Genomic DNA, 25,542 nt, shown 5'->3' with positions numbered 1-25,542 from the left:
ATAATAACACCAAATATATAGATAAAGAGAGATGAGTTTACTGAAGAGATACAAACCTTCCCTGTACAGAATCTAAATATTTATCAAACAAACCATATATTCAATAAATGCATTTTAACTGGTTTCCTCTAGTACAGACTCTGTAGCTGTACTGGTCTCTGTTGGTACAGAGGATTTACCTATACTTCCCTATGAAGTAGACAGAGTATCTGAGCTACTCTCTATTGCTGTACATGCTGTATCTGAGCTGGTGTCTACTGATCCAGAGGGTGCAACTGAACTGTAGTTTACTGGAGTAGATAGTGTACCTAAATGCTGTGGCTCTGAGACCAGCTGACAATCCTGGACTGCTTCTATCAGGAGTGTCTGTACTGTCTGACACTGAGCTAGTGGGTCTCCTCAGACCTGATAGGTCAGGTGTTCCTCCCTCTCTGTCTACCTGACCACTGCTCCTCTGGGTTTCCATTGTTTTCACTTGTTTTCCTTGTTCTACACCCATCTGATAGCCATGATAGTGTCTTATAGATCAGGGTTTTCCAAATGTTTTCACTCGGGCCCCCCTTGGGTCTTGATGTATGGGAATTCAGGATGGAGGTGTTTGTTTGGGAGGAGTTAGGTTCTTTCACCTCTATCTCTGATGCTCCATATTTGTTCTTTCTCTGAGGGGTTGGTGGAGACCTCTGACCGTCAGTCTGGCTGTTGAGTGTGGCTCTGCTGGATTCCTCCTCTTCCTTCCCTTCATCCTGTGTTTTCTCTTCCTTCCCCTCTCCATCTCTTCTAGCCTCTTCATCTCGTCTTCCCTCGTTCTCTTCATCTCCCCCTGTCTCTGCATCATAATCTCAGACCATTGCCTTATGTGACTCCTGGTCAGATCCATTCCCATAATCCTCTGTCCCCCACAGTGTATCCTGATTGTGGTTCAGGCTGTATCCATCTCTGGGCTTTGGAAGGGGTCAGATGAGCCCGTGACATAGCCTCCTCCCCTCCCTTACTCTCTTCCCTCTCTCTTTCCCCCTCTCCGTTTCCAGATACCTTAGTCAGTGTCCTCACTTGAGATCTATGCAGGAAGGCATTGGAATTCCAGCCCTGATTCTGGTCATTTCGTTTGAGGGTGTTATTACTCACAACATCACCTGTGTTATTAGTAGATCCTGCCTCATCTAGTAATGGCTGCTTCTCTCCCTCACTCTCTCTGGTTATCACACCCTTGCTGGTGTGGGTAATCTGGTTATACTGAACAAAAAGGGGTAAAGGGGAAAGGGGGATACCTAGTCAGTTGTACAACTGAATACATTCAACTGAAATGTGTCTTCCGCATTTAATCGACATCCACGTGTTCGGTGCCTGGGGAACAGTGGGTAAACTGCCTTGCTCAGGGGCAGGACGTCATAAGGCCCAAGGAGGTGTGGTATATGGTTAGTATACCATGACTAAGGGCTGTTCTTATGCACGACGCAACACAAACCCCGAGGTGACTTATTTCTATTATAAACTGGTTACCAACGTAATTAGAGCAGTAAAAATGAATGTTTTTTCATACACGTGGTATACGGTCTGATATACCATGGCTTTCAGCCAATCAGCATCCTGTTCTTTGTCCTGCTCTGGATATCATTCAACCTATCATACCTAGAGAACCAGGTATGTTGGAGCATATGAAAGTCTATTTCAGAAAAACACTTTCACTTACTTACTTTCTAAATCTGAATATTTTGTTTACCTGGAATCATTCTTTGATATTGAGATAGCTAGAGATACAATTGTTGATATGAAAAATACATTTCCATCAAACTCCGAGGAGACTCAAATACAGAAACAGTTGGGGATGGTCAGTTGGACAAAAACATATGTTGTTGATGTCGCCCATATCTGCTTATACTATCTATCTTGTTTAGCTGTGGCCTTTCAGTCGTTGCTGTTGTAGGTCTGTGTGATCTCACTGACTGGTTTCTGGCCTTACAGGTGTAGCTGTCTGTCTGACTCTAGGGCTTTGATGTTGTAGTGCTGTCCAGTCTGCTCCTGGCTCCACATCTCCCCCTGGTGGTCAGACCAAGACCAGCAGTACACCACCAGCGGACCCTTAGCACTGCAGTGAACAGTTACCATGGTACCGTTCAATTTACAGGTGACGTCAGGTTGTGATTCTGTGTCTGTGGATGGAAATGGATGAGTATGTCACATAGCAGAGGACCTGTGGTGGTGCGCACACACACACACTCTCTCGCTCATTCTTTACAATCTGTTTGTGTTCTCTGTTTCTCTCTCTCTTTTAATCTCTATTAGGCTGTGTTTAAAAACAGGTTTAGTTGGAGTTACAGAAATAAGTCATTGTGGTTTAGGGACTGCCTCTGGAAATCCAGGAGATAGACAAAGCTGTGAAAAATTATTGTGAAGCAAGCAAAGGAACCAACATGCACACACAAGCATTCCGTACACACATACACACACACACACACACACACATACACACACGCTTACTGATAAGATAGTGTATATGTCTTGTCAAGCAGTATGCTGTTGAACTGTTTTCGTCAAGCCACTGATTCTCAGCTCTCCAGTAGCCTGATCCATGGTTGTGCGGCTTTCGAAGGCACCATAGGTGTACAGACCAAAATCCTTGTCCAAGTCTGCTGCCTTGTTCTTCCCATGCTTCCATAGGATGCATGTGATGGGGTCAGGTATAGTGGACTTGTCCGGAGTCAACACAAGAAACTCTCCCACTTTTCTGTAGAAGCTGTTCATCTGGAAAACCAGGCATCATATACGTGAAAGTGAACTAGTTAACACTCTAAATGGGCCTACATAGCCCTATTGACAATAAACGTGATACAGTTGAAGTCGGAAGTTTGCATACACTTAGGTTGGAGTCATTAAAACTCGTTTTTCAACCACTCCACAAATGTCTTGTTAACAAACTATAGTTTTGGCAAGTCGGTTAGGACATCTACTTTGTGCATGACACAAGTAATTTTTCCAACAATTGTTTACAGATTATTTCACTTATAATTCACTGTATCACAATTCCAGTGGGTCAGAAGATTAAATACACCGAGTTGACTGTGCCTTTAAACAGCTTGGACAATTCCAGAAAATTATGTCATGGCTTTAGAAGCTTCTGATAGGCTAATTGACATCATTTGAGTCAATTGGAGGTGTACCTGTGGATGTATTTCAATGCCTACCTTCAAACTCAGTGCCTCTTTGTTGACATCATGAGAAAATCTAAAGAAATCAGCCAAGACCTCAGAAAAAATTATAGACCTCCACAACAGGTTCATCCTTGGGAGCAATTTCCAAACGCCTGAAGGTACCACGTTCATCTGTACAAACAATAGTACGCAAGTATAAACACCATAGGACCACGCAGCCATCATACCGCTCAGGAAGAAGACGCGTTCAGTCTCCTAGAGATGAACGTACTTTGGTGCGAAAAGTGCAAATCAATCCCAGAACAGCAGCAAAGGACCTTGTGAAGATACTGGAGGAAACAAGTACAAAAGTATCTATATCCACAGTAAAACGAGTCCTATATCGACATAACCTGAAAGGCCGCTCAGCAAGGAAGAAGCTACTGCTCCAAAACCGCCATAAAAAAGCCAGACTACGGCTGGACATGGGGACAAAGATCGTACTTTTTGGAGAAATGTCCTCTGGTCTGATGAAACAAAAATAGAACTGTTTGGACATAATGACAATTGTTATGTTTGGAGGAAAAAGGGAGAGGCTTGCAAGCCAAAGAACACCATCCGAACCGTGAAGCACGGGGGTGGCAGCATCATGTTGTGGGGGTGCTTTGCTGGAGGAGGGACTGGTGCACTTCACAAAATAGATGGCATCATGAGAGAGGAAAATGATGTGGATATATTGACGCAACATCTCAAGACATCAGTCAGGAAGTTAAAGCTTGGTCGCAAATGGGTCTTCCAAATTGACAATGACCCTAAACATACTTCAGAAAGTTGTGGCAAAATGGCTTAAGGACAACAAAATCAAGGTATTGGAGTGGCCATCACAAAGCCCATTCCTCAATCCTATAGAACATTTGTGGGCAGAACTGAAAAAGCGTGTGCGAGCAAGGAGGCCTAAAAACCTGACTTATTGTGGGAAGCTTGTGAAAGGCTACCCAAAATGTTTGACCCAAGTTAAACAATTAAAAGGCAATGGTACCAAATACTATTTGAGTGTATGTAAACTTCTGACCCACTGGGAATGTGATGAAAGAAATAAAAGCTGAAATAAATCATTCTCTCTACTATTATTCTGACATTTCACATTCTCGAAATAAAGTGGTGATCCTAACTGACCTAAGACAGGGAGTTTTTACTAAGATTAAATGTCAGGAATTGTGAAAAACTGAGTTTAAATGTAAACTTCTGACTTCAACTGTACATATTAACCACAATAACAGTTGTCAGTTTACATGTATATGGGAATTATGTTGTGTGGTTCATGTATAGCCCTTAAAATAAACTGATGCCAAAATAAAGGGGATAAGTGAGGGTTACCATGCACAATTTCAGCTGTTAAAATCTCTCTCCTTGCCAATAGAATATGTCTATAATATGTCATCATTGGGAGTCAGAAGTGGAAACCCCAAGGGTTGGGGAGTAACTGATTACAACCTACCCAACCCTGGAAACCCCCTATTTATTATGCTAAAGCCACCCATGCGCTTATGTATTATGCAAACATGGACCTGCATTATTGTAGGCCTATGCAGTTTCATACCAGCATGGGGTGCGGTCGTTTATTGACTTGTGATATCCTTGTTTGTAATCAGCACACATAACAGACCAGACTTGTAATAAAAACGAGTGCATCTTTAAAAGAAGAGTTTCGCACCACCCAGACAACAGCCTGTGGAACAGAATAACCTATTTGATGAAACTGCGCAGAGTATCGCTTCTGTGAAGAAGACGCTCAAAAGTGGTGGTTTGTTTGCAGCTACAGACAACAAAACAGTTGTGTAGTATGTTGACTCACTGTGGCTATGTCTTTAGCCTGCCTACCTAGCAGACATGACATGATGTAAAAGTGAAAGTAAAACTTCAACTTGCCTGTTGAGCCACTCGATTGAAAACAATATGTTGGATTTAAAATCAAATAAAATTTTATTGGTCACATGCAGATGTTATTGCGGGTGTAGCGAAATGCTTGTGTTTCTAGCTCCAACAGTGCAGTAACATCTAACAAGTAATATCTAACAATTTCACAACATATACTAATATACACAAATCTAAGAAAAGGAACGTCATTAGAATATATAAATGGATGAGCAATGTCAGAGCGGCATAGAGATACAGTAGAATAGTATAGAATACAGTATATACATAAGAGATGAGTAATGCAAGATATGTAAACATTGTTAAAGTGACTAGTGTTCCATTTATTAAAGTGGACAGTGGTTACAAGTCTATGAATATAGGCAGCATCCTCTATGTGCTAGCGATGGCTATTTAGCAGTCTGATGGCCTTGAGATAGAAGCTGTTTTTGATGCACCTGTACTGACCTCGTCTTCTGGATGATAGCGGGGTGAATAGGCAGTGGCTCGGGTGGTTGAGGTCCTTGATGAAATTTTTGGCTGTCCTGTGACATCAGGTGCTGTAGGTGTCCTGGAGGGCAGGTAGTTTTCCCCCGGTGATACGTTGGGCAGACCGCACCACCCTCTGGAGAGCCCTGCTGTGGCGGGCGGTGCAGTTGCCGTACCGAGTGGTGATAAGCCTGACAGGAAACTCTCAATTGTGAATCTTGTGTAAAAGTTTGTGAGGGTTTTAGGTGCCAAGCCAAATTTCTTCAGCCTCCTGAGGTTGAAGAGGCGCTGTTGCACCTTCTTCACCACATTGTCTGTGTGGGTGGACTATTTCAGTTTGTCAGTGATGTGTACGCTGAGGAACTTGAAGCTTTCCACCTTCTCCACGGTGGTCCTGTCGATGTGGATAGGGGGGTGCTCCCTCTGCTGTTTCCTGAAGTCCACGATCATGTCCTTTGTTTTGTTGACGCTGAGTGAGATTTTATTTTCCTGGCACCACACTCCCAGAGCCCTCACCTCCTCTCTGTAGGCAGTCTCGTCATTGTTGGTAATCAAGCCCACTACTGTTGTGTCATCTGCAAACTTGATGATTGAGTTGGAGGCGTGCATGGCCACGCAGTCATGGGTGAACAGGGAGTACAGAGGGGCTGAGCACGCACCCTTGTGGGGCCCCATGTTGAGGATCAGCCAAGTGGAGGGGTTGTTTCCTACCTTCCCCACCTGGGGGCAGCCCGTCAGGAAGTCCAGGACCCAGTTGCACAGGGCGGGGTTCAGAACCAGGGCCTCAAGCTTAATGATGAGCTTGGTAGGGTACTATGGAATGCTGAGATATAGTTAATGAACAGCATTCTTACATAGTTATTCCTTTTGTCCAGATGGGATAGGGCAGTGTGCAGTGTGATGGCGATTGCATCGTCTGTGGATCTATTGTGGCGATAAGCAAATTGAAGTGGGTCTAGGGTGACAGGTAAAGTGGAGGTGATATGATCCTTGACTAGTCTCTCAAAGCACTTCATGATGCCAGAAGTAAGTGCTACGGGGCGATAGTCATTTAGTTCAGTTAACTTCACTTTCTTGGGTACAGGAACAATGGTGGCCATCCTGAAGCATGTAGGGACAGCAGACTGGGATAGGGAGAGATTGAATATGTCCGTAAACACACCAGCCAGCTGGTCTGCGCATGCTCTGAGGACGCGGCTAGGGATGCCGTCTGGGCCCGCCGCCTTGCAAGGGTTAACACGCTTAAATGTCTTACGTCGGTCACGGAGAAGGAGAGCCCACAGTCCTTGGTAGCAGGCTGCGTTGGTGGCACTGTGTTACCTTCAAAGAGAGCGAAGAAGGTGTTTAGCTTATCCGGTAGCAAGACGTTGGTGTCCACAACGTGGCTGGTTTTCTTTTTGTAGTCCACGATTGTCTGTAGACACTGCCACATACATCTCGTGCCTGAGCCATTGAATTGCTACTCCACTTTGTCTCTATACTGATGTTTTGCCTGTTTGATTGCCTTTCCTGAGGGAATAGTTACATTGTTTGTATTCTGCCATATTCCCAGTCACCTTGTTATGGTTAAATGCGGTTGTTCGCGCTTTCAGTTTTGCGTGAATGCTGCCATCTATCCACGGTTTTTGGTTAGGGTATGTTTTAATAGTCACAGTGGGTACAACATCTCCTATACACTTCCTGATAAACTCAGTCACTGTATCAGTGTATAGGTCTATATTATTCTCTGAAGCTACCCGGAGCATATCCCAGTCTGCGTGTGGATTCCAATTGGTCAGACCAGCGTTGAATAGTCCTTAGCATGGGTACTTCCTGTTTGAGATCTGCCTATAGGAAGGGAGGAGCAAAATAGAGTCGTGGTCAGATTTGCCAAAAGGAGGGTGGGGGAGGGTCTTGAAGGCCTCCCGGAAGTTGGAGTAACAGTGGTTGAGTGTCTTAGCAGTGCGAGTACTACAGTCAATGTGTTGGTAGAATTTCAGCATCCTTTTCCTCAAATTTGCTTTGTTAAAATCCCCAGCTATAATAAATGCAGCCTCAGGATATGTGTTTTTCCAGTTTGCATAAAGTCCAGTGAAGTTCTTTGAGGGCCGTCGTGGTATTGGCTTGAGGGGGATATACACGGCCGTGACTATAACCGAAGAAAATTCTCTTGGGAGAGAATATGGTCGGCTTTTGATGGTGAGGTATTGTAGGTCAGGTGAACAAAAGGTCTTGAGTTTCTGTGTGTTATCACAATTATACCATGAGTCGTTGATCATAAATCATACACCCCTTCCCTTCTTCTTCCCGGAGAGATATTTATTCCTGTCTGCGTGATGTACTGAGAACCCGTCTGGCTGGACCAACTTAGACAGTATATCCCGAGAGAGCCATGTTTCAGTGAAACAGAGTATGTTACAATCCCTGATGTCTCTCTGGAAAGATCCTCTCGCTCTGAGCTCGTCAACTTTATTATCCAAAGACTAAACATTAGTGAGTAATATACTCGGAAGGGGTGGGTGGTGTGTGCGCCTCCTAGGTCGGACTAGAACACCATTCCGAGTACCTCTCCTTCGCCGGCGTTGTTTTGGGTCGGCTTCTGGAATCAGTTCAATTGCCCTGGGGGGTACGAACAAAGGATCCGCTTCGGGAAAGTCGTATTCCTGGTATGATGCTGGTAGTGCTGGTGAGTTACCGCCGCTCTGATATCCAGTAGTTCTTCCCGGCTGTATGTAATAACACAAAAACAATTCTGGACTAACAATTTAAGAAATAATACATAAAAAAACGAAATACTGCAAAGTTCCCTAAGAGCTGGAAGCGAAGCAGCCCTCTTTGTCGCCGCCATCTTTAGCCTATGACAAAGGCAAAATAACCTAGCTAGCGACTTCAAATCAATAAAATATCCATCAAAGGCTAAACATATGTTTGACAAAGTAATTATGATTAATTTTACTCATCAACTCAGATGAGTCTATACCATACTGTGCAGTTGTGTGGCACTTCCCTGTGCCATATGGTAGGTGGTGCATCTAACCTCCTGCCTGTAGCAGTAGTTGTTTATTTCATCACAAAAATTGCTGGCTACAGTGTTTTACATAGAATATTACATTTTTCAAGATAAAATATTTATTACATACATTAATACATCACACACACACACACAATACAGTATACACAGCACATACATATTAAAATTAATATAAAAGGGGGATGTCCAACTGCACAAAATTATATTTGCATGCAGGTTAAAAGCACTGTGTTGTGGTACAACATTGTCAATATAATCATACAAACGATAATTTTTTCCCAAAAGATTGACACAAATTGTCATGGAAAAATAATATATTACATTTTGATTGCCAAAGTTGATTGTTAACTATATGTGGGAGTATGAAAAGCACGCAGAGCAACAACAACAAAAACCGAAAACCTTAATTTCCCCTCTACTGTATGGCCAGATTGCTAGCAAGAATGACAAGAAACTACCATGTGGGGAATCATAAGTTGCTCGTTTTATCTTGTTCTTCATACCATGTCTTGTTTTAGAGGTGTTTTGTCTCATGTCATGTCTACGCTAATATGGCTAAAATTCGCTAGCTAACCAAGAACTGTAAAGATGTATGAGAGAAAACAAGTGCTCATTGTGAAAATGTATTGATGTTTTCTATGATCATTGGAGACTAAATAAAGCTTACATGTTGTCAGCAATCTAAGCCAATCCAATCTGTTTCTCATACTTGTGGATGTGTCAATTTGTTGCTAAACAACCAACCCCGCTATAGTGCTAAAACATTATTCCCGCATATTGGCTCTGCTTGAACTCCCCTGACAATGCATTGTTGTTCTTCTGACAATTTTTTAAAATTTTACAATCAACATTTGAGGTAGGCTACATGATCACACCGGTAATAGATCAGTTGGTGTATTACTTGAGGCACAGCTGAGTGAGCATACATTTAAATAATCAGCTTTTATTTTTATTTTACTGGGCTGATTTCACTGGTCACCCCCAAAGCCAACACTTACTTTGGCCGCATTTCCTTCCAGTTCTCTGCTGCCAATGACTGGAACGAATTGCAAAAATCACTGAAGCTGGAGACTTATCTCCCTCTCTAACTTTAAGCATCAGCTGTCAGAGCAGCTTACCGATCACTGTACCTGTACACAGCCAATCTATAAATAGCACACCCAACTACCTCATCCCCATATTATTTTTCCTCTTGCTCTTTTGCACCCCAGTATCTCTACTTGCACATCATCTGCACATCTATCACTCCAGTGTTAATGCTAAATTGTAATTATTTCACCTCTATGGCCTATTTATTGCCTTACCTCCCTACTCTTCTACATTTGCACACAGTGTACATAGATTTTTCTATTGTGTTATTGACTGTACGTTTGTTTATGTGTAACTCTGTTGTTTTTGTCGCACTGCTTTGTCTTGGCCAGGTCGCAGTTGTAAATGAGAACTTGTTCTCAGCCTACCTGGTTAAATAAAGGTGAAATAAAAAATACATAAAAAATGGAGCCTGATCAGTCTCAGCGGAGGGAGAGAGAAGCAGCCTGATCAGAGTCCGCCTTTCAAAGTCCCTCCACTCTCTCTTTCCTCCGCTGATTGGATGTTAAATGACGAGACAGTCATTGATGCGAATAACCACTCTTGTTCAGCACATTGCAATACATCCGGGGTATATTAAGCACACTGGTGTTGCAATAATGAACATTTACCAACAGACGGCATCAACATGCCATTTTACACCCATAACATCCGTTGACACTGACCAAAATGGACACCATCTTCCAGTTGATGGCGAAAATCGAGTCGCACCATAATATTTCTGCACAAATTCATGTTGTTACTCCTATATGACCAGAGAAAGTGAAATATTCCTTGATATTAAAATGACCCATTTCATGCCTTAACTGTTGAATAGAAAGTGTTGACAGTGCTGAGTAATTCCCCCCCCAGGAAGACAGAGTTTGTACCTTCGTATATATGAAATGGTTCAAAATGGGAACACGTCGGGAACACATTTCGCCTACAGCGCCAGAGAAAAAAAAAAAAAAAAGAACTCATTCCATAATTTTGAATTTTTATTTGTAATGCGCCAATTGACTTATCATAGATTTCATCAATTGAAACTGAATTGAATATTCATTTAGTTTTAAAATTATATTTCAATTTAATATTTAAATATTCAGTATGGTAGATATTGAATTTATTGTTTCTGCATCAAGTTTAGAAACTATTATTTCAAGTTGATCAAAGTTTCATATATTAAACATCTCGGATGCATCTAAATTCAGATCAAAAACCAGAGACAACATCCCGGTACTTTGCCAGCCAGGAAAGGTAGAGGATAACAGATAAAACAGATAAAAGAATAAAACGCTCTCTGTGGTAAACAGAAGCTTCCAATGTGGAATGTTGAAGGTACTTCAGCACTTTGGATTTTAAATGATACAATGACTATGAGGTTAAAAGTGCAGACTGTCTAACTTTGTCACTCGTCATTATTCACGATTCATTTAGGATTATCAGTAATCATGGTAGCATCCATAGTCAGGTAAACGTGTTTAGAAACATTATATTCTTATTTAGAATAAAAGTAACAATGCATTATTTACCATAAATTTCTATTGGGCACAAAATAATCTGAGACACAACCAAAACAAACAGCAAATGCATCCAACAAGTTTGTAGAGTCACAAGCTTGATGTATACATTGCGTGCTAGGAATATGGGACCAAATAGTAAACTTCACACTACTTGTGAATTTGTCCCAAAACCTTTGCTTCCCTAAAATGGGGGGGGTACTATGTACAAGACATGCTGCAATTTCTAAAGAGTTCACGTGATACGGATAACAATACCCTCAAATGAAACCTGACAGACTGCACTTTAACCTCATAGTCATTGTATCATTTTAAATCCAAAGTGCTGGAGTACAGAGCCAATACAACAAAATGTGTCACTGACCCAATACTTTTGGAGCTCACTGTACTTCATCTGATTGCATGCAAGTTACTATGTGCAATGTTTGCCTGTTTCCCTTCATTTACCATTTATACACTGAACAAAAATATAAATGCAACATGCAAAGTGTTGGTCCCATGTTTCATGAGCTGAAATAAAAGATCCCAGTAATGTTCCATACTCACAAAAACCTTATTCCGGACAAATGTTGTGTACATCCCTGTTAGTAAACATTTCTCCTTGGCCAAGATAATTCTTCCACATTACAGGTGTGGCATTTCAAGAAGCATGATCATTACACACACGTGCCCCATTTTTCTTGTTCTCAGTTACCAACCAGGAAGACCACCAGCTGGAAGGAAGCAACAGAGGAAAGCGCTCATGAGAAAACATTACTAATGACTAGGGCCAGGAGTTTTTCCTGGTCAGGTCACATGGTCTGGAAAAACTCTTGGTCTTATGTTATAAATGCAACAACAGGTGTTCTTCCTTTCCTTTAAGAATACCAGCACCAATCAGACTTCATTGTTTCTTTCATTGGATCCAAATTAAAACGAAAAATACCACATGTTGATCATCACTAACAATGTGAGCACTTCCTAATGCTTTCTTAATAAATGTAGTGGTTGGTGTCTCTCAGACTCATAATTACCATCCTAAAATACTGGATTCTTTACTGGTGGTCTTTACTTCAACGGAGTGGCATCTGGCAAGAAAACACTCAACAGAAGAGTTGGACTTAATCATACATGCAGGCAAGCACACACACATCCCTGCTCTCCCTTCACACCCTCAAACTACAACAAACAGTACAGGGATTTCATAGTTGGTCTATTGACCACAAACTTGCTCTAACAATCCTCAAGGTAAACAACAACATAGTACATGGTGGAATGCCACTGTCTTACCTCAGGCTTCAGCTCATCTTTAGGACTGTTTGATCCACTGGCTTCAGCTGCTAATTAGATAATTTCTAGTAACCCTCTAAATCACGTGTCAAACTCATTCCATGGCGGGCTGAGTGTCTGCAGGTTATCGCCCCTCCCTTGTACTTGATTGCTGAATTAAGGTCACTAATTAGTAAATAACTCCTTTCACCTGGTTGTCTAAGTCTTAATTGAAAGAAAAAAAGACACTAAGCCCTTCATGGAATGAGTTTGACACCCCAGTTCTAGATGAACCCTCTATACTTATAAACAGTATAATGTATTTCAAATCAAATTTTATGTCACATCTGCAGAATACAACAGACCTTACCGTGAAATGCTTACTTACAAGCCCTTATCCAACAATGCAGTTCAAAAAATAGTTAAGAAAATATTTACTAAATAAATAAAAGAAAAAAGAAGAAAATTACATAACAATAACACGGCTATATACAGGGGGTACCGGGCTATATACAGGGGGTACCGGTACCGAGTCGATGTGCGGGGGTACAGGCTAGTCGAGGTAATTTGTAAAGTGACTATGCATAGATAATAAACAGCGAGTAGCAGCAGTGTAAAAACAAAGGCGGGGGCAATGTAAATAATCTGGGTGACCATTTGATTAATTGTTCAGCAGTCTTATGGTTTGGTGGTAGAAGCTGTTAGGGAGCCTTTTGGTCCTAGACTTGGCGCACCGGTACTGCTTGCCGTGTGGTAACAGACAGAACAGTCTATGACTTGGGCGACTGGAGTCTGACAATTTTTGGGGCCTTCCTCTGACACGGCCTAGTATATAGGTCCTGGATGGCAGGAAGCTTGGCCTCAGTACTAGGCCGTACGCACTACCCTCTGTAGCGCCTTACGATCGGATGCCAAGCAGTTGCCATACCAGGCGGTGATGCAACCGGTCTTGCTCTCATTGAGGGAGAGGTTGTTTTCCTGGCACCACATGGCCAGGTCTCTGACCTCCTCCCTATAGGAGGAGGCTGTCTCATCATTGTCTGTGATCAGGCCTACCACTGTTGTGTCGTTTGCAAACCTAATGATGGTGTTGGAGTCGTGCATGGCCACGCAGTCATGGGTGAACAGGGAGTACAGGAGGGGACTAAGTACGCATCCCTGAGGGGCCCCAGTGTTGAGGATCAGCATGGCAGATGTGTTGTTGCCTACTCTTACCACCTGGGGGCGGCCCGTCAGGAAGTCCAGTTGCAGAGGGAGGTGTTTAGTCCCAGCGTCCTTAACTTAGTGATAAGCTTTGTGGGCACTATTGTGTTGAACGCTGAGCTCCATTGACGTTTACCATTTAAGAATCAGTCAGTTGGAAATATGGTTGGAGTTCACTGTAACTGCCAGGTAAACTATCCCCTTAAGTTTCATACACACCGCCATTCTCCTGCCCCTTTCCAGGTTTGTCTGCGTCCTCTTCCCCGGTTTTGTGGTTGACCGTTAGCGGAACCGTAACCTCTGCAGAATCACACAGAAGGAAGACATCAACTACAGCCTCTCTCCTACTGCATCAAATGCTACTTAAGAATTTACCTCTGCTTTATACAGTCTTAAATTAACTGGATAACTTGCCTTGTTCTGGCTGGACTACATCACTGCCTTTAGCTGAGGAGAAGAGAAGAAAGAAAAGTTGAGCTTAGCATTCTGATACACAGACCATATTAGCATTGGTTGTGTTCACTTCTGGATGACAATGAAAAGGATGCTAAGTGGCAGAATTCCAGGTGAATGCCACTGTGTCTTCTTACTCTCAGGCGTTGAATCATATTTAGGACTGTTGGATCCACTGGCTTCAGCTGCTGAGAACAGAAGGACAAACTTTCTCTAATCAGATCATTTTGAAAGAAAAACTCCTATACTTATACACTCCTATACTTGAATGCATTCAGTTGTACAACTGACTAGTTATCCCCCTTTCCCAATACACAGTGTGTTGTATTTAACTTTTAAGAATCTGTCAATTACAGCAGTGTTTCCCCTAGGATTGGTCATTCAACATTGGTTTACAGCAAACAGAGTAGAAGAGGTTCCTTGAATTTACGATGTACGGTTGAAGTCGGAAGTTTACATACACTTATGTTAGAGTCATTAAAACTCGTTTTTCAACCACTCCACAAATTTATTGTTAACAAACTATAGTTTAGACAAGTCGGTTAGGACATCTACTTTGTTTATGACAAGTCATTTTTCCAACAATTGTTTACAGACAGATTATTTCACTGTATCACAATTCCAGTGGGTCAGAAGCTTACATACACTGAGTTGACTGTGCCTTTAGAGCTTGGAAAATTCCAGAAAATGATGTCATGGCCTTAGAAGCTTCTGATATTCTGAGATAATTTGAGTCAATTGGAGGTGTACATGTGGATGTGTTTCAAGGCCTACCTTCAAACTCAGTGCCTCTTTGCTTGACATCATGAGAAAATCAAAAGAAATCAGCCAAGACCTCAGAAAAAATTATAGACCTCCACAACTGGTTCCTCCTTGGGAGCAATTTCCAAATGCCTGAAGGTACCACGTTCATCTGTACAAACAATAGTACGCAAGTATAAACACCATAGAACCACGCAGCCATCATACCGCTCAGGAAGGAGACGCGTTCTCTCTCCTAGAGATGAACGTACTTTGGTGCAAAAAGTGCAAAGCAATCCCAGAACAACAGCAAAGGACCTTGTGAAGATGCTGGAGGAAACAGGTACAAAAGTATCTATATCCACAGTAAAACAAGTCCTATATCGACATAACCTGAAAGGGCGCTCACCAAGGAAGAAGTCACTGCGCCGAAACCGCCATAAAAAAGCCAGACTACGGTTTGCAACTGCACACTAAGATCGTACCTTTTGGAGAAACGTCCTCTGGTCTGATGAAACAAAAATAGAACTGTTTGGACATAATGGCCAACGTTATGTCTGGAGGAAAAAGGGGGAGGCTTGGAAGCCGAAGAACGGGGGTGGCAGCATGTTGTGGGGGTGCTTTGCTGCATGAGGGACTGGTGCACTTCACAAAATAGATGGCATCATGAGGGAGGAAAATTATGTGGATATATTGAAGCAACATCAAGACATCAATCAGGAAGTTAAAGCTTGATCGCAAATGGGTCTTCCAAATGGACAATGACCCCAAGCATACTTCCAAAGTTGTGGTAAAATGGCTTAAGGACAACAAAGTCAAGGTATTGGAGTGGCCATCACAAAGCCCTGACCCCAATCCTATAGAAACTTTGTGGGCAGAACTGAACAAGTGTGTGCGTGCAAGGAGGCCTACAAACCTGACTCAGTTACACCAGCTCTGTCAAGAGGAATGGGCCAACATTCACCCAACTTATTGTGGGAAGCTTGTGAAAGGCTACCCGAAACATTTGACCCAAGTTAAACAATTTAAAGGCAATGCTACCAAATACTAATTGAGTGTATGTAAACTTCTGACCCACTGGGAATGTGATGAAAGAAATAAAAGCTGAAATAAATAATTCTCTACTATTATTCTGACATTCCACATTCTTAATATAATGTGGTGATCGTAACTGACCTAAGACAGGGAATTTTTACTAGGATTAAGTGTCAGGAATTGTGAAAAACTGAGTGTAAATGTATTTGGCTAAGGTGTATGTAAACTTCCGACTTCAACTGTATTTTCCCTTTAAGTTTGCATAAGGTTATGAGATTACTACTGTGCACTCACACACCCTTTTTCTATTTATTTATTCTCTTAATTTGGGGGGGGGGGTATCTGTACTTTATTATTTATATATATATTTGACAACTTTTACTTCACTACACTCCTAAAGAAAATAATCTACTTTTTACTCCATACATTTTCCATGACACCTACAAGTACTTATTACATTTAGAATGCTCAGGCATGACAGCAATATGGTCCAATCCACGCACCTATCAATATAATGCATTGTCATCCCTACTGCCTCTGATCTGGTGGATTCACTAAACACAAATACTGCAGTTGTAAAATATGCTTGAGTGTTGGAGTGTGCATACATTAATACATTATTAAGACCCTTTCAATGAAATGAAATGCACATTGTCTAACATTTTGGTGAAGCAGTGAGTATGAAGAGTTGGACCAGAAAGAGCCAGAGAATCACCCTACCTTTAATTTTCTTCCACACCAACCAAACTGAGGAGTAAATATACAAATATTTTACAACTTCTTAAAGTACAAGTCTGCATTAACCATACTATCAGCTGTTGAGTAGGACTTCATCCACATTTACATGCTTAAGCTGCAATAAGAAGACATTTTCTGAGAGCACCAATAAACAACATGCATACAGTACCTGCACATCTGAACTACTGTAAATACAGGTAGAACAGGTATCCCCTTCAGGGGGTATAGCTCACTGTTGTTGCTGCTGTTATGTCAATCTGTGCTTCACAACTATGTACATGTACAGTGCTCTGTTACTAGAGATGTGCTGTTCTTACCTGTTATGACGATGGCAACAAGCGCTACAATAGTAACGACAACACCAACAACAACCCCAACATCAATTTCAGAAGGCTCTGAAATGAAAAAAAACATTTTGTATTGATACTTTGACAGGAGTTTCAGGTATTCAACATAGGACATTTTGAACGCTGCACTACAACACTAGCAGTGTTACTGACATATAAATACATAAGACTGTAACACACTTATGAGTGTCCACTCACCTGAGCCAAACACCTGTCCAACTGGCTCACTGACTTCCCCTTCCCCACGAACATCATTCTTCAGCTTGCAGATGTACTTGTAACTGTTGGTTGATTTGCCAGTGTCGCTCTGAGAGACAATCAGCTGTTTTCCTATGACCTCCCACGCCCCCTCCCCCACTTTCCAGCTGTAGGTGACTGGTTCAGCATCAGTGGTGTCGCCCTCACAGGTCAGAGTGCAGGAGGTTTTGTTGGAGTTACAGGAAAAAGTGATTGTGGGTTTGGGGACTGCCTCTGTAAATAGAGGAAAGAAACAGGAATCATTTGGGAAAATGTTTGTGAGGCACTACAATACATAACCTGCTGTTTCTACATGACCACACATACATAGACACAGACACACATAGAAACACTTACTGATAACAGATAGTTTATATGTCTTGTCAAGCAGTTTGCTGTTGAACTCCACAGAATAAACTCCACTGTCTGTTTTCTTCAATCCACTGATTCTCAGCTCTCCAGTAGTCTGGTTCAGGGTTGTACGCTCTTTGAAGGCACCATAGATGTCCAGACCACCAAAACCCTTGTCCCACTCTGCCACCTTGTTCCTCCCATGCTTCCATAGGATGCTTGTGATGGAGTGTGGCACTGTGGACTTGTCTGGTTTCAACACGAGCTCACCTCCCACTTTATAAAGATCCTCTGGAAAAGCAGACATTTCATACATGTATCAGAGTATCAATGTATCCAGGATAATACAGTATGGTTAGGGGATAAATATGTAGTCCTAACCCTATTGGCATTGAACTGACATTATTTTCAACCTTTACTGTTTATGTCTAGAATTCTGCTTGCTGGGTGTATCTGGTCTATGTAATCTGACCATTTTACCAGTATTGTCCCCCTCACTAACACCACTGGAGTAGAAATTTATCTAGACTACACCACAGATTAAAATCTTTGGGTAAACCCTGCCTCGGAGGCTGTCCACTATTATACAAAGGGTGGGTCCAATCCTGAATGCTGATTGGTTAAAAGCACATTCCAGACGGTGTCTATTGCACAAGTTACCATCGGCTAAATCTATGATATTAAAATGCTTATTTACTCTGTTCCATCTGACTGCGCAATCCACTGTCTCCTCATCCCAGGCAGGGAAGATATACACTTGATCCCCACTATAAAAAGCATCTAGACATTATCTCAGATTTGTATAAACCTTACTGTCCATCTCTCTGACATTTGCAACATTGTTTCAATATTCAAATGTGATCTCCAACTGTACCATAGTAATGAACGTGTAGGGGTCGGGACGAGAGAGAGGCAGGCAGTGTTTCTCAGACAGTCAAAATCATGAATCAGCTGGCATCATTTTTATGAATATATACAAAGAAATGTATATTTAAAAAAAGGTATAACGAAACAAAGTGAGGCTAGTTTGCAGTCTTTCCAGCTTCAGTTTGAAGTTATTGTGTGAGCTGTGTTGTTGGCTAGCTCTTTTGAACAACAGTGTCCTAACAAGAGAGTACATTTTCTATGCCAGGCAAAATCGTGCCTCATTACATCATTGTTATGGATATATACAAATAAATGTCACTAGAAAACAGCTTAAACAAATGCAGCTACTGTTTTTTTCTGTCTGCACTGTTTGACGTGACTAAGTTAGCCGTAGTTGGCTAGCTAGCAAGCAAAGAATAAGAACGTTGCCAGCCAGTGTGGCAATGGAACATTTAGAACGAATGTATGTCCAGAGCTACAGAACAAAAAGATTGAGCGACTGGGTCGCGTCTCTGGCAACCGAACAAATAGAACGAATGACCAGCCGGCTTGGGTAGACACCCTCGATTTGTTTCTGGACTATATCTTGTGGAAGGGTGAAATAGTATTAAGAAATCAATCAAAATAAAGTCAATGAAAATATGTCAATCATTATTTGAATATCTTGGTAACCTGTTGTATTAAAGTGATAATGCCCTCGAAGCAGGTGTTGAGGATTTATTGGCACAGTTTGCTGGCCCTCGACACGCGTGCCAATATATCTTCCAAACACCGGCTTCTCTGGCATTATCACGTAATTATATTAGAGATCCTATTAAACTACTAGAGGAGCTATGTCATAATTAGAGGTCGACCGATTAAATCGGAATGGCCGATTAATTAGGGCCGATGTCAAGTTTTCATAACAATCGATAATCGTCATTTTTGGACACCGAATGTGGATTTTTTTTTTTTACCTTTATTTAACTAGGCAAGTCAGTTAAGAACACATTCTTATTTTCAATAAACGGCCTAGGAACGGTGGGTTAACTGCCTTGTTCAGGGGCAGAACGACAGATTTTTACCTTGTCAGCTCAGGGATTCAATCTTGCAACCTTACGGTTGCTTGTCCAACGCTCTAACCACCTGCCTTACATTGCACTCCACGAGGAGACTGCGTGGCAGGCTGACTACCTGTTACGCGAGTGCAGCAAGAAGCCAAGGTAAGTTGCTCGCTAGCATTAAACTTATCTTATAAAAAACAATCAATCTTAACATAATCACCAGTTAACTACACATGGTTGATGAAATTACTAGTTTATCTAGCGTGTCCTGCGTTGCATATAATCGATGCGGTGCCTGTTAATTTCTCATCGAATCACAGCCCACTTTGCCAAACGGGTGATGATTTAACAAGCGCATTCGTGAAAAAAGCATTGTCGTTGCACCAATGTGTACCTAACGCCTTTCTTTAAAATCAATACACAAGTATATTATTTTAAACCTGCATATTTAGTTAATATTGCCTGCTAACATGAATTTCTTTTAACTAGGGAAATTGTGTCACTTCTCTTGCGTTCCGTGCAAGCAGTCAGGGTATATGCAGCAGTTCGGGCCGCCTGGCTCGTTGCGAAATGTGTGAAGACCATTTATTCCTAACAAAGAACGTAATTAATTTGCCAGAATTGTACATAATTATGACATAACATTGAAGGTTGTACAATGTAACAGCAATATTTAGACTTAGGGATGCCACCCGTTAGATAAAATATGGAACGGTTCCGTATTTCACTGAAAGAATAAACGTTTTGTTTTCGAAATTATAGTTTCTGGATTTGACCATATTAATGACCTAAGGCTCGTATTTCTGTGTGTTATGTTATAATTAAGTCTATGATTTGATACTTGATAGAGCAGTCTGACTGAGTCAAAGGTATATGAAATGCAAATGGTATAGAGAGAAATAGTACAATAATAACTACAACCTAAAACTTCTTACCTGGGAATATAGAAGACATGTTAAAAGGAACCACCAGCTTTCAGATGTTCTGAGCAAGGAACTTAAATGTTAGCTTTTTTTACATGGCACATATTGCACTTTTACTTTCTTCTCCAACACTTTGTTTTTGTATTATTTAAACCAAATTCAACATGTATCATTATTTGAGGCTAAATTGAATTTATTGATGTATTATATTAAGTTAAAGTGTTCATTCAGTATTGTTGTAATTGTCATTATTACAAATAAATAAATAAAACATTTATAAAAATAAAAATAACTTTTTTTGGTCCTCCAATAATCGGTATCGGTGTTGAAAAATCATAATCGGTCAACCTCTAGTCATAATCCCTCAAAGTTACAGAATCATTACACAGGTGCACCTCGTGCTGTGGACAATAAAAGGCCACTAAAATGTTCAGTTGTCACAACACAATGCCACAGATCTCTCAAGTTGTAAGGGAGCATTCAATTGGGATGCTGACTGCAGGAATGTCCAATAAGAGCTGTTGCCAGAGAATTGAATGGTTCATTTGTGAGGCATCTGTTTCTCAAACTAGACACTAATGTACTTGTCCTCTTGCTCAGTTGTGCACTGGGGCCTCCCACTCCTCTTTCTACTCTGGTTAGAGCCAGTTTGCGCTGTTCTGTGAAGGGAGTAGGACACAGCGTTGTACAAGATCTTCAGTTTCTTGGCAATTTCTCACATGAAATAGTCTATTCTTGTTCTGAGAAATGAAGGCTGACGAGTTTCAGATGATAATGGGCCTCTGTATGCCTATGTAGATAATCCATTAAAACATCTGCCGTTTCCAGCTACAATAGTCATTTACAACATTAACAATGTCTACACTATGTTATTTTAATGGACAAAAAAAATTGCTTTAATTTCAAAAACAAGGATATTTCTAAGTGACCCCAAACTTCTGAATATATTATATGATACAATATCAGTACTTGTTGCATTTACAACTTGTCTAAGTCCTATCATCAACTGATTCCAGCTGGTGTATGGCTGTGGATTGACTGCATTATTTTAATGGTAATTGGCAGTTAATTAGAAAAATGTATGGAGTCATTCCTCTAAAACTGTCTGGCTAGCTAAGCTAACACACATACATTTTTCACATTTATTGTTTTACACAATATCACAGAAAAGGCAAAACCATGGTTGACCAACACCCTGACCAACATGGACCATCATAAGAACGTTCAGGACCATTCTAGTAGTCTAATCTCATGATTATATTACTGTGACAATAATAGCACAGAAAACTCAGCCTTCACTGCAGGGCATCCAAACTCTGTGAGAATAGGTATATGCTTTAAAGACTGCTATTTGAGGACCCCTTGTATTAAATGCTTTTAAGGCAACAAGTTATTGAGAAATGATTTACAGTATACACACATCCATGCATACCCAGTGCCTTCTGTAGGCTTGCGCCTTGGCCAAATTGGTCTGTGCGTAGCTAAACGGAATAAGAAAAGTGGTGTACTCATTACAAACCTACATGGCTTTTTTACAACCATTCTGACTGTCCATGTTGAAAATCTCTATACAAGCTTTTGAGTTCAGATAGCCATGTGTTTTTTTCATTGAATTGATTCCCGACCCCGGCGGCTGCGCTTGTTCTTTAAGTTGCAACGCATATTGTGTTCATAAGGCACATTGATACATATCCTATATCTATTGTACATGACAATCAAACATGTGATAATGTTGTAGGCTAGGCTATACAATAAGCACACTAGCTATAGCACACATATTACGTAGGCCGGTCGGTTCAACTTACCTCCGGAAACCACCTTTTGCACCAGACGAAAGCAGAAGCACAATCCAATGAACGTTAGTTTGAGCATATTTGCTAGTTAATTTGTTTACATATTAAATAAAAGTTAGTTAAAATTAGATGTGCTAAAAAAACTGTGCCGGACATAGCCTTCTTCTTCGCTGAGGTTTAATGGCGGTTGGTATCCAAAAAAAACAAAACATGTTGCATTACCGCCACCTACTAGACTGGGGTATAACTTCCTTATACTTAGCTAAAATAAATAACAAAATTCCCCCTAATCTAACACTACACTCACACTAAAATACCACACTCAACTATTTAAATATATTTAGTCCTACTTCAGGCCAACAGCCTGAAAGGATAGGACACTACCACTTAACACACCCTGTAACTCTTCTGATGTAAAGTCTCGCAGACCCAAATGCCTCTCTGCAGTTGTCACCACAACCTCTATTTTCTGCGACTTACGTTCCATCCCTGCAGTACCACTGATCATAGGCGGAAATCCCAGGGGGGGCGGTGGGGACACGACCCCCCCATCCTGGGAAAAATATGATTTGTCTCCCCCAATCTATCACTGTAAACATAACTATGTAATTTCAATAATATTAATAATACGCAATGAAAGCAGTTGTGCTGATTATAGACACTTAATAGCGCCTTTTTAAGTTTCAAAAGATTGCGACCACCCCGCCCTTTGCCTCACAATGGTTTGATCCACTGCCAGTTCTTTAGCTGGCAAGGTAATAGAGGGTTCGTGTCTACTGTCCGAAAGGCACATGTACGTAACTGACGTGAGGTTAATCCAGTCAATCGCGCCATAGCAATGTTTACATTTTTATGTTGGCAGGGTTCACACACTAGCTGAATTTGCAGAGCTAGCGCGCAAACTAAAGCAAACATTAACTAGCAAGCTAGCTAGTACCTATTCCATTTATGTGGCGTCGTCAAAGATGGAATCTTTGCTATCGTCAGTTTATTCCAAGATCAGCATGCAGCTGTAGTGCTTCAAAGTCCCTGTGATAAGGTTAGCGATAAACTGAAGTCCAAACTGAACAGAACTACACTCTCTTATACCATTGTCTTAAATATATTTAATGGTCTCGTTGCAAAAGCTAAATTGTCGCTAGTGAACTTTTTTACATTTATTTTATTTCACCTTTTTTTTTTTTAGATTATAGCAAACACCACAGAAACGGAGTTGGTGCTCGCTAGCTTTACAAATTCAGCTATTGTTGGAAGCCAGCCAATATGAAACAAACTATATTAAAATTAGAAAAGGTTGTAGCATATGTTGTGTAAATGTGTGTGTGTGCAGCTAGACCGGCCAGCCAGCCAGCCAGCCAGGTAGAAAAATGGCAGAAAAAAGTAAAAAGACGGACATCAGAGTATTTTTCAGTACACCAAAACGCAAAGTAAGAACTCTAGTAGCCTAATATCTCAAAGACGAGTTGATAAAATGTTCATAAGAAAGAAGTGAAATGCTAATGGAATGTTTCACAATGATGTCATTAGGCAGAGCAGGCATCAGATGGCACACAGACAGCAGAGCTGGGGACAGATAGGCAGGGACAGACTGGCAGAGACAGGGAGTCTCAGGTAAGTTTGTTGAGTCTTTGTTTGGCAACATTATGAAAGGTTCTCAATTTTTTTAACTTGTAAAATAGGGACATAATTGGAAAATGCCATGGATACCCCCGCTCTCAACTTAAACTGATGACTAAACTAAGATTTGTTTATGGCAATGGTATTGCTGTTGTGATGAATTGTGTAGTTTTGGGTACCGGTAGTTAGGAGTACGGCAAACACCTTATTTATTTTCTAGGAGACAGACTGAGTCTGTGAGGGTGGTGAAAGGGAAAGAGCCAGGGAGAGAGACTTCAGAGAACAATGTCACAGCCACGGCAGGACCAGGTGTCACCCTTGTTGCCAGCAGCACCAGTATAGGGGACAGTGGCACAGCATTGTCCAGTTACCTCAGTGATGGCACAAAACCATATCAGCCACACCCACAATTTTTGAACCGCAAACTCTTGCCAACAGAGTGTTGACGTTTCAAGAGGCCCCAAAGCACAGAATGAAATTCTGAACATCATGGCCAATACAATCATTCGAGGCATTGCAGCTGAGATTAGGTCTCTTCCGATTGTACAATTTTCATTAATTGTTGATGGTACTCAAGATGTCTCTGGTGCTGAACAGGAGAGTGTCTTTTTGCATTATGTTGACCATGACCTTGTCCCTCACGAGGAGTTTATTGGGCTATACAGGGTGTCGGAGACAACAGGCGAGGGCATTGCGAAAGTGGCAACTGAAGTGTTGTTGAGGCTCAATTTGCCCATGTCTGGCTTACGTGGGCAGAGTTACGATGGTGCCTCAAACATGGCAGGAAAATACACAGGTGCACAGGCAATTGTGAGAAGGCAGCAGCCATTAGCCCTCTATGTCCATTGTGGAGCACACTGTGTAAATCTGATTACACAGGCTGGCTGCTCAGCCTCCCCACTGATCCGGGATTCCCTTTCTTGGGTCCATCAGTTAGGTGTCCTCTATGGCCAGTCAGGAAAGTTTAAGAGCATGTTTGAATCAATTGCCACGTCCAAAGAAACACATCTGCCCACCCGGAAACCCCTATGTCCAACAAGGTGGACTGTGCGGAATACTGCTATTAGAGCTGTGCTAGGGCAGTATGAGCGGGTACTAAGCAGCCTAGAGGAGAGTAGTTTTTAGTACATGACAGTACACGACAGTACACTTACAAATTATTTATTTCATGTTATTTTATTTAAAATTGCATACTTTGTGCGACATACTTGTCCATAGCTGCTGTTTGAAGAGTTGAGACACTGACTGAAGGATATTTTGTTTGATTTATTTGGGTTTTTCATTGAAGTAGTTATTTTGCTTTTAGAACTGTACTTATTTTAAGCTTTTTGTTCTTGTAAAGATATTGTAGTAGACTCAGGCCAGTGGCACATTTAATGACTATATAAATGTATCAGAAAAAGTCAAATTAAAAGGTCAATTCAATACGGAGACTAACTTTGTGATGGTTCTCAATGGAGATTATTTTAGATGAGATCACACCATGTTCATTGTATTTATGAAAACTACACCCATACAGTGTACAGTACCATTGCTACCTACTGGCCTTTCTTGATATTGCTAGTTGTAAGTACGAATACCTGCATACATACTGGACTGGTAAGGAGCACTGCTATAACTATTATTAGTAGTAGTATTATAATGATTTAAACATTTGAACAAGTTGGTTAAACCCTTCAGTTAACTACTGTCCCTATCAATTATTCAGTTGTAGGAATTATGGTTCCTCAATATACATTTAACATATTACAACGTAGGCTATGTGTTACAGCACTACTTTTGGTGTCCCCCTCAGGAATTGCTCTTGAGAAAATGTA

The 25,542-nt window shown here is 41.2% G+C and overlaps 1 protein-coding gene and 1 long non-coding RNA gene across 4 annotated transcripts; one reads left to right on the top strand and one right to left on the bottom strand.

The window, feature by feature from the left end:
* Positions 1-8,602: 8,602 nt before the first annotated feature.
* On the bottom strand, positions 8,603-22,538 carry LOC139532430 (CD48 antigen-like). 3 transcript variants are annotated; one of them, XM_071330005.1, is made up of 9 exons: positions 22,121-22,538; positions 17,489-17,773; positions 17,093-17,365; positions 16,865-16,942; positions 16,530-16,556; positions 14,171-14,218; positions 13,995-14,027; positions 13,800-13,880; positions 8,603-11,842 (listed from the first exon to the last, which is right to left on the bottom strand). In XM_071330005.1, exons 1-9 carry the CDS (start codon positions 22,185-22,187, stop codon positions 11,820-11,822), a joined length of 915 nt encoding a protein of 304 aa, XP_071186106.1. In that variant the 5' UTR covers positions 22,188-22,538; the 3' UTR covers positions 8,603-11,819. The 3 variants fall into 3 exon arrangements, with proteins under 3 accessions (XP_071186106.1, XP_071186105.1, XP_071186107.1); XM_071330004.1 differs by having other exon boundaries at positions 14,171-14,221; positions 22,121-22,535; XM_071330006.1 differs by lacking the exon at positions 16,530-16,556 and having other exon boundaries at positions 14,171-14,221; positions 22,121-22,537.
* Positions 22,539-22,887: 349 nt separating this feature from the next.
* LOC139532417 (uncharacterized) lies at positions 22,888-25,158 on the top strand. Its single transcript, XR_011666565.1, has 2 exons — positions 22,888-23,719; positions 23,946-25,158. It is a non-coding gene; the product is annotated as an uncharacterized lncRNA (long non-coding RNA).
* The last annotated feature ends 384 nt before the right edge of the window (positions 25,159-25,542 follow it).

Source organism: Salvelinus alpinus, chromosome 10, assembly GCF_045679555.1.
Source record: "Salvelinus alpinus chromosome 10, SLU_Salpinus.1, whole genome shotgun sequence".
Classification (NCBI taxonomy): domain Eukaryota; kingdom Metazoa; phylum Chordata; class Actinopteri; order Salmoniformes; family Salmonidae; genus Salvelinus; species Salvelinus alpinus.
Note: the sequence above shows the minus strand (reverse complement) of the source record. Positions and strands in the feature narration are given on the sequence as shown.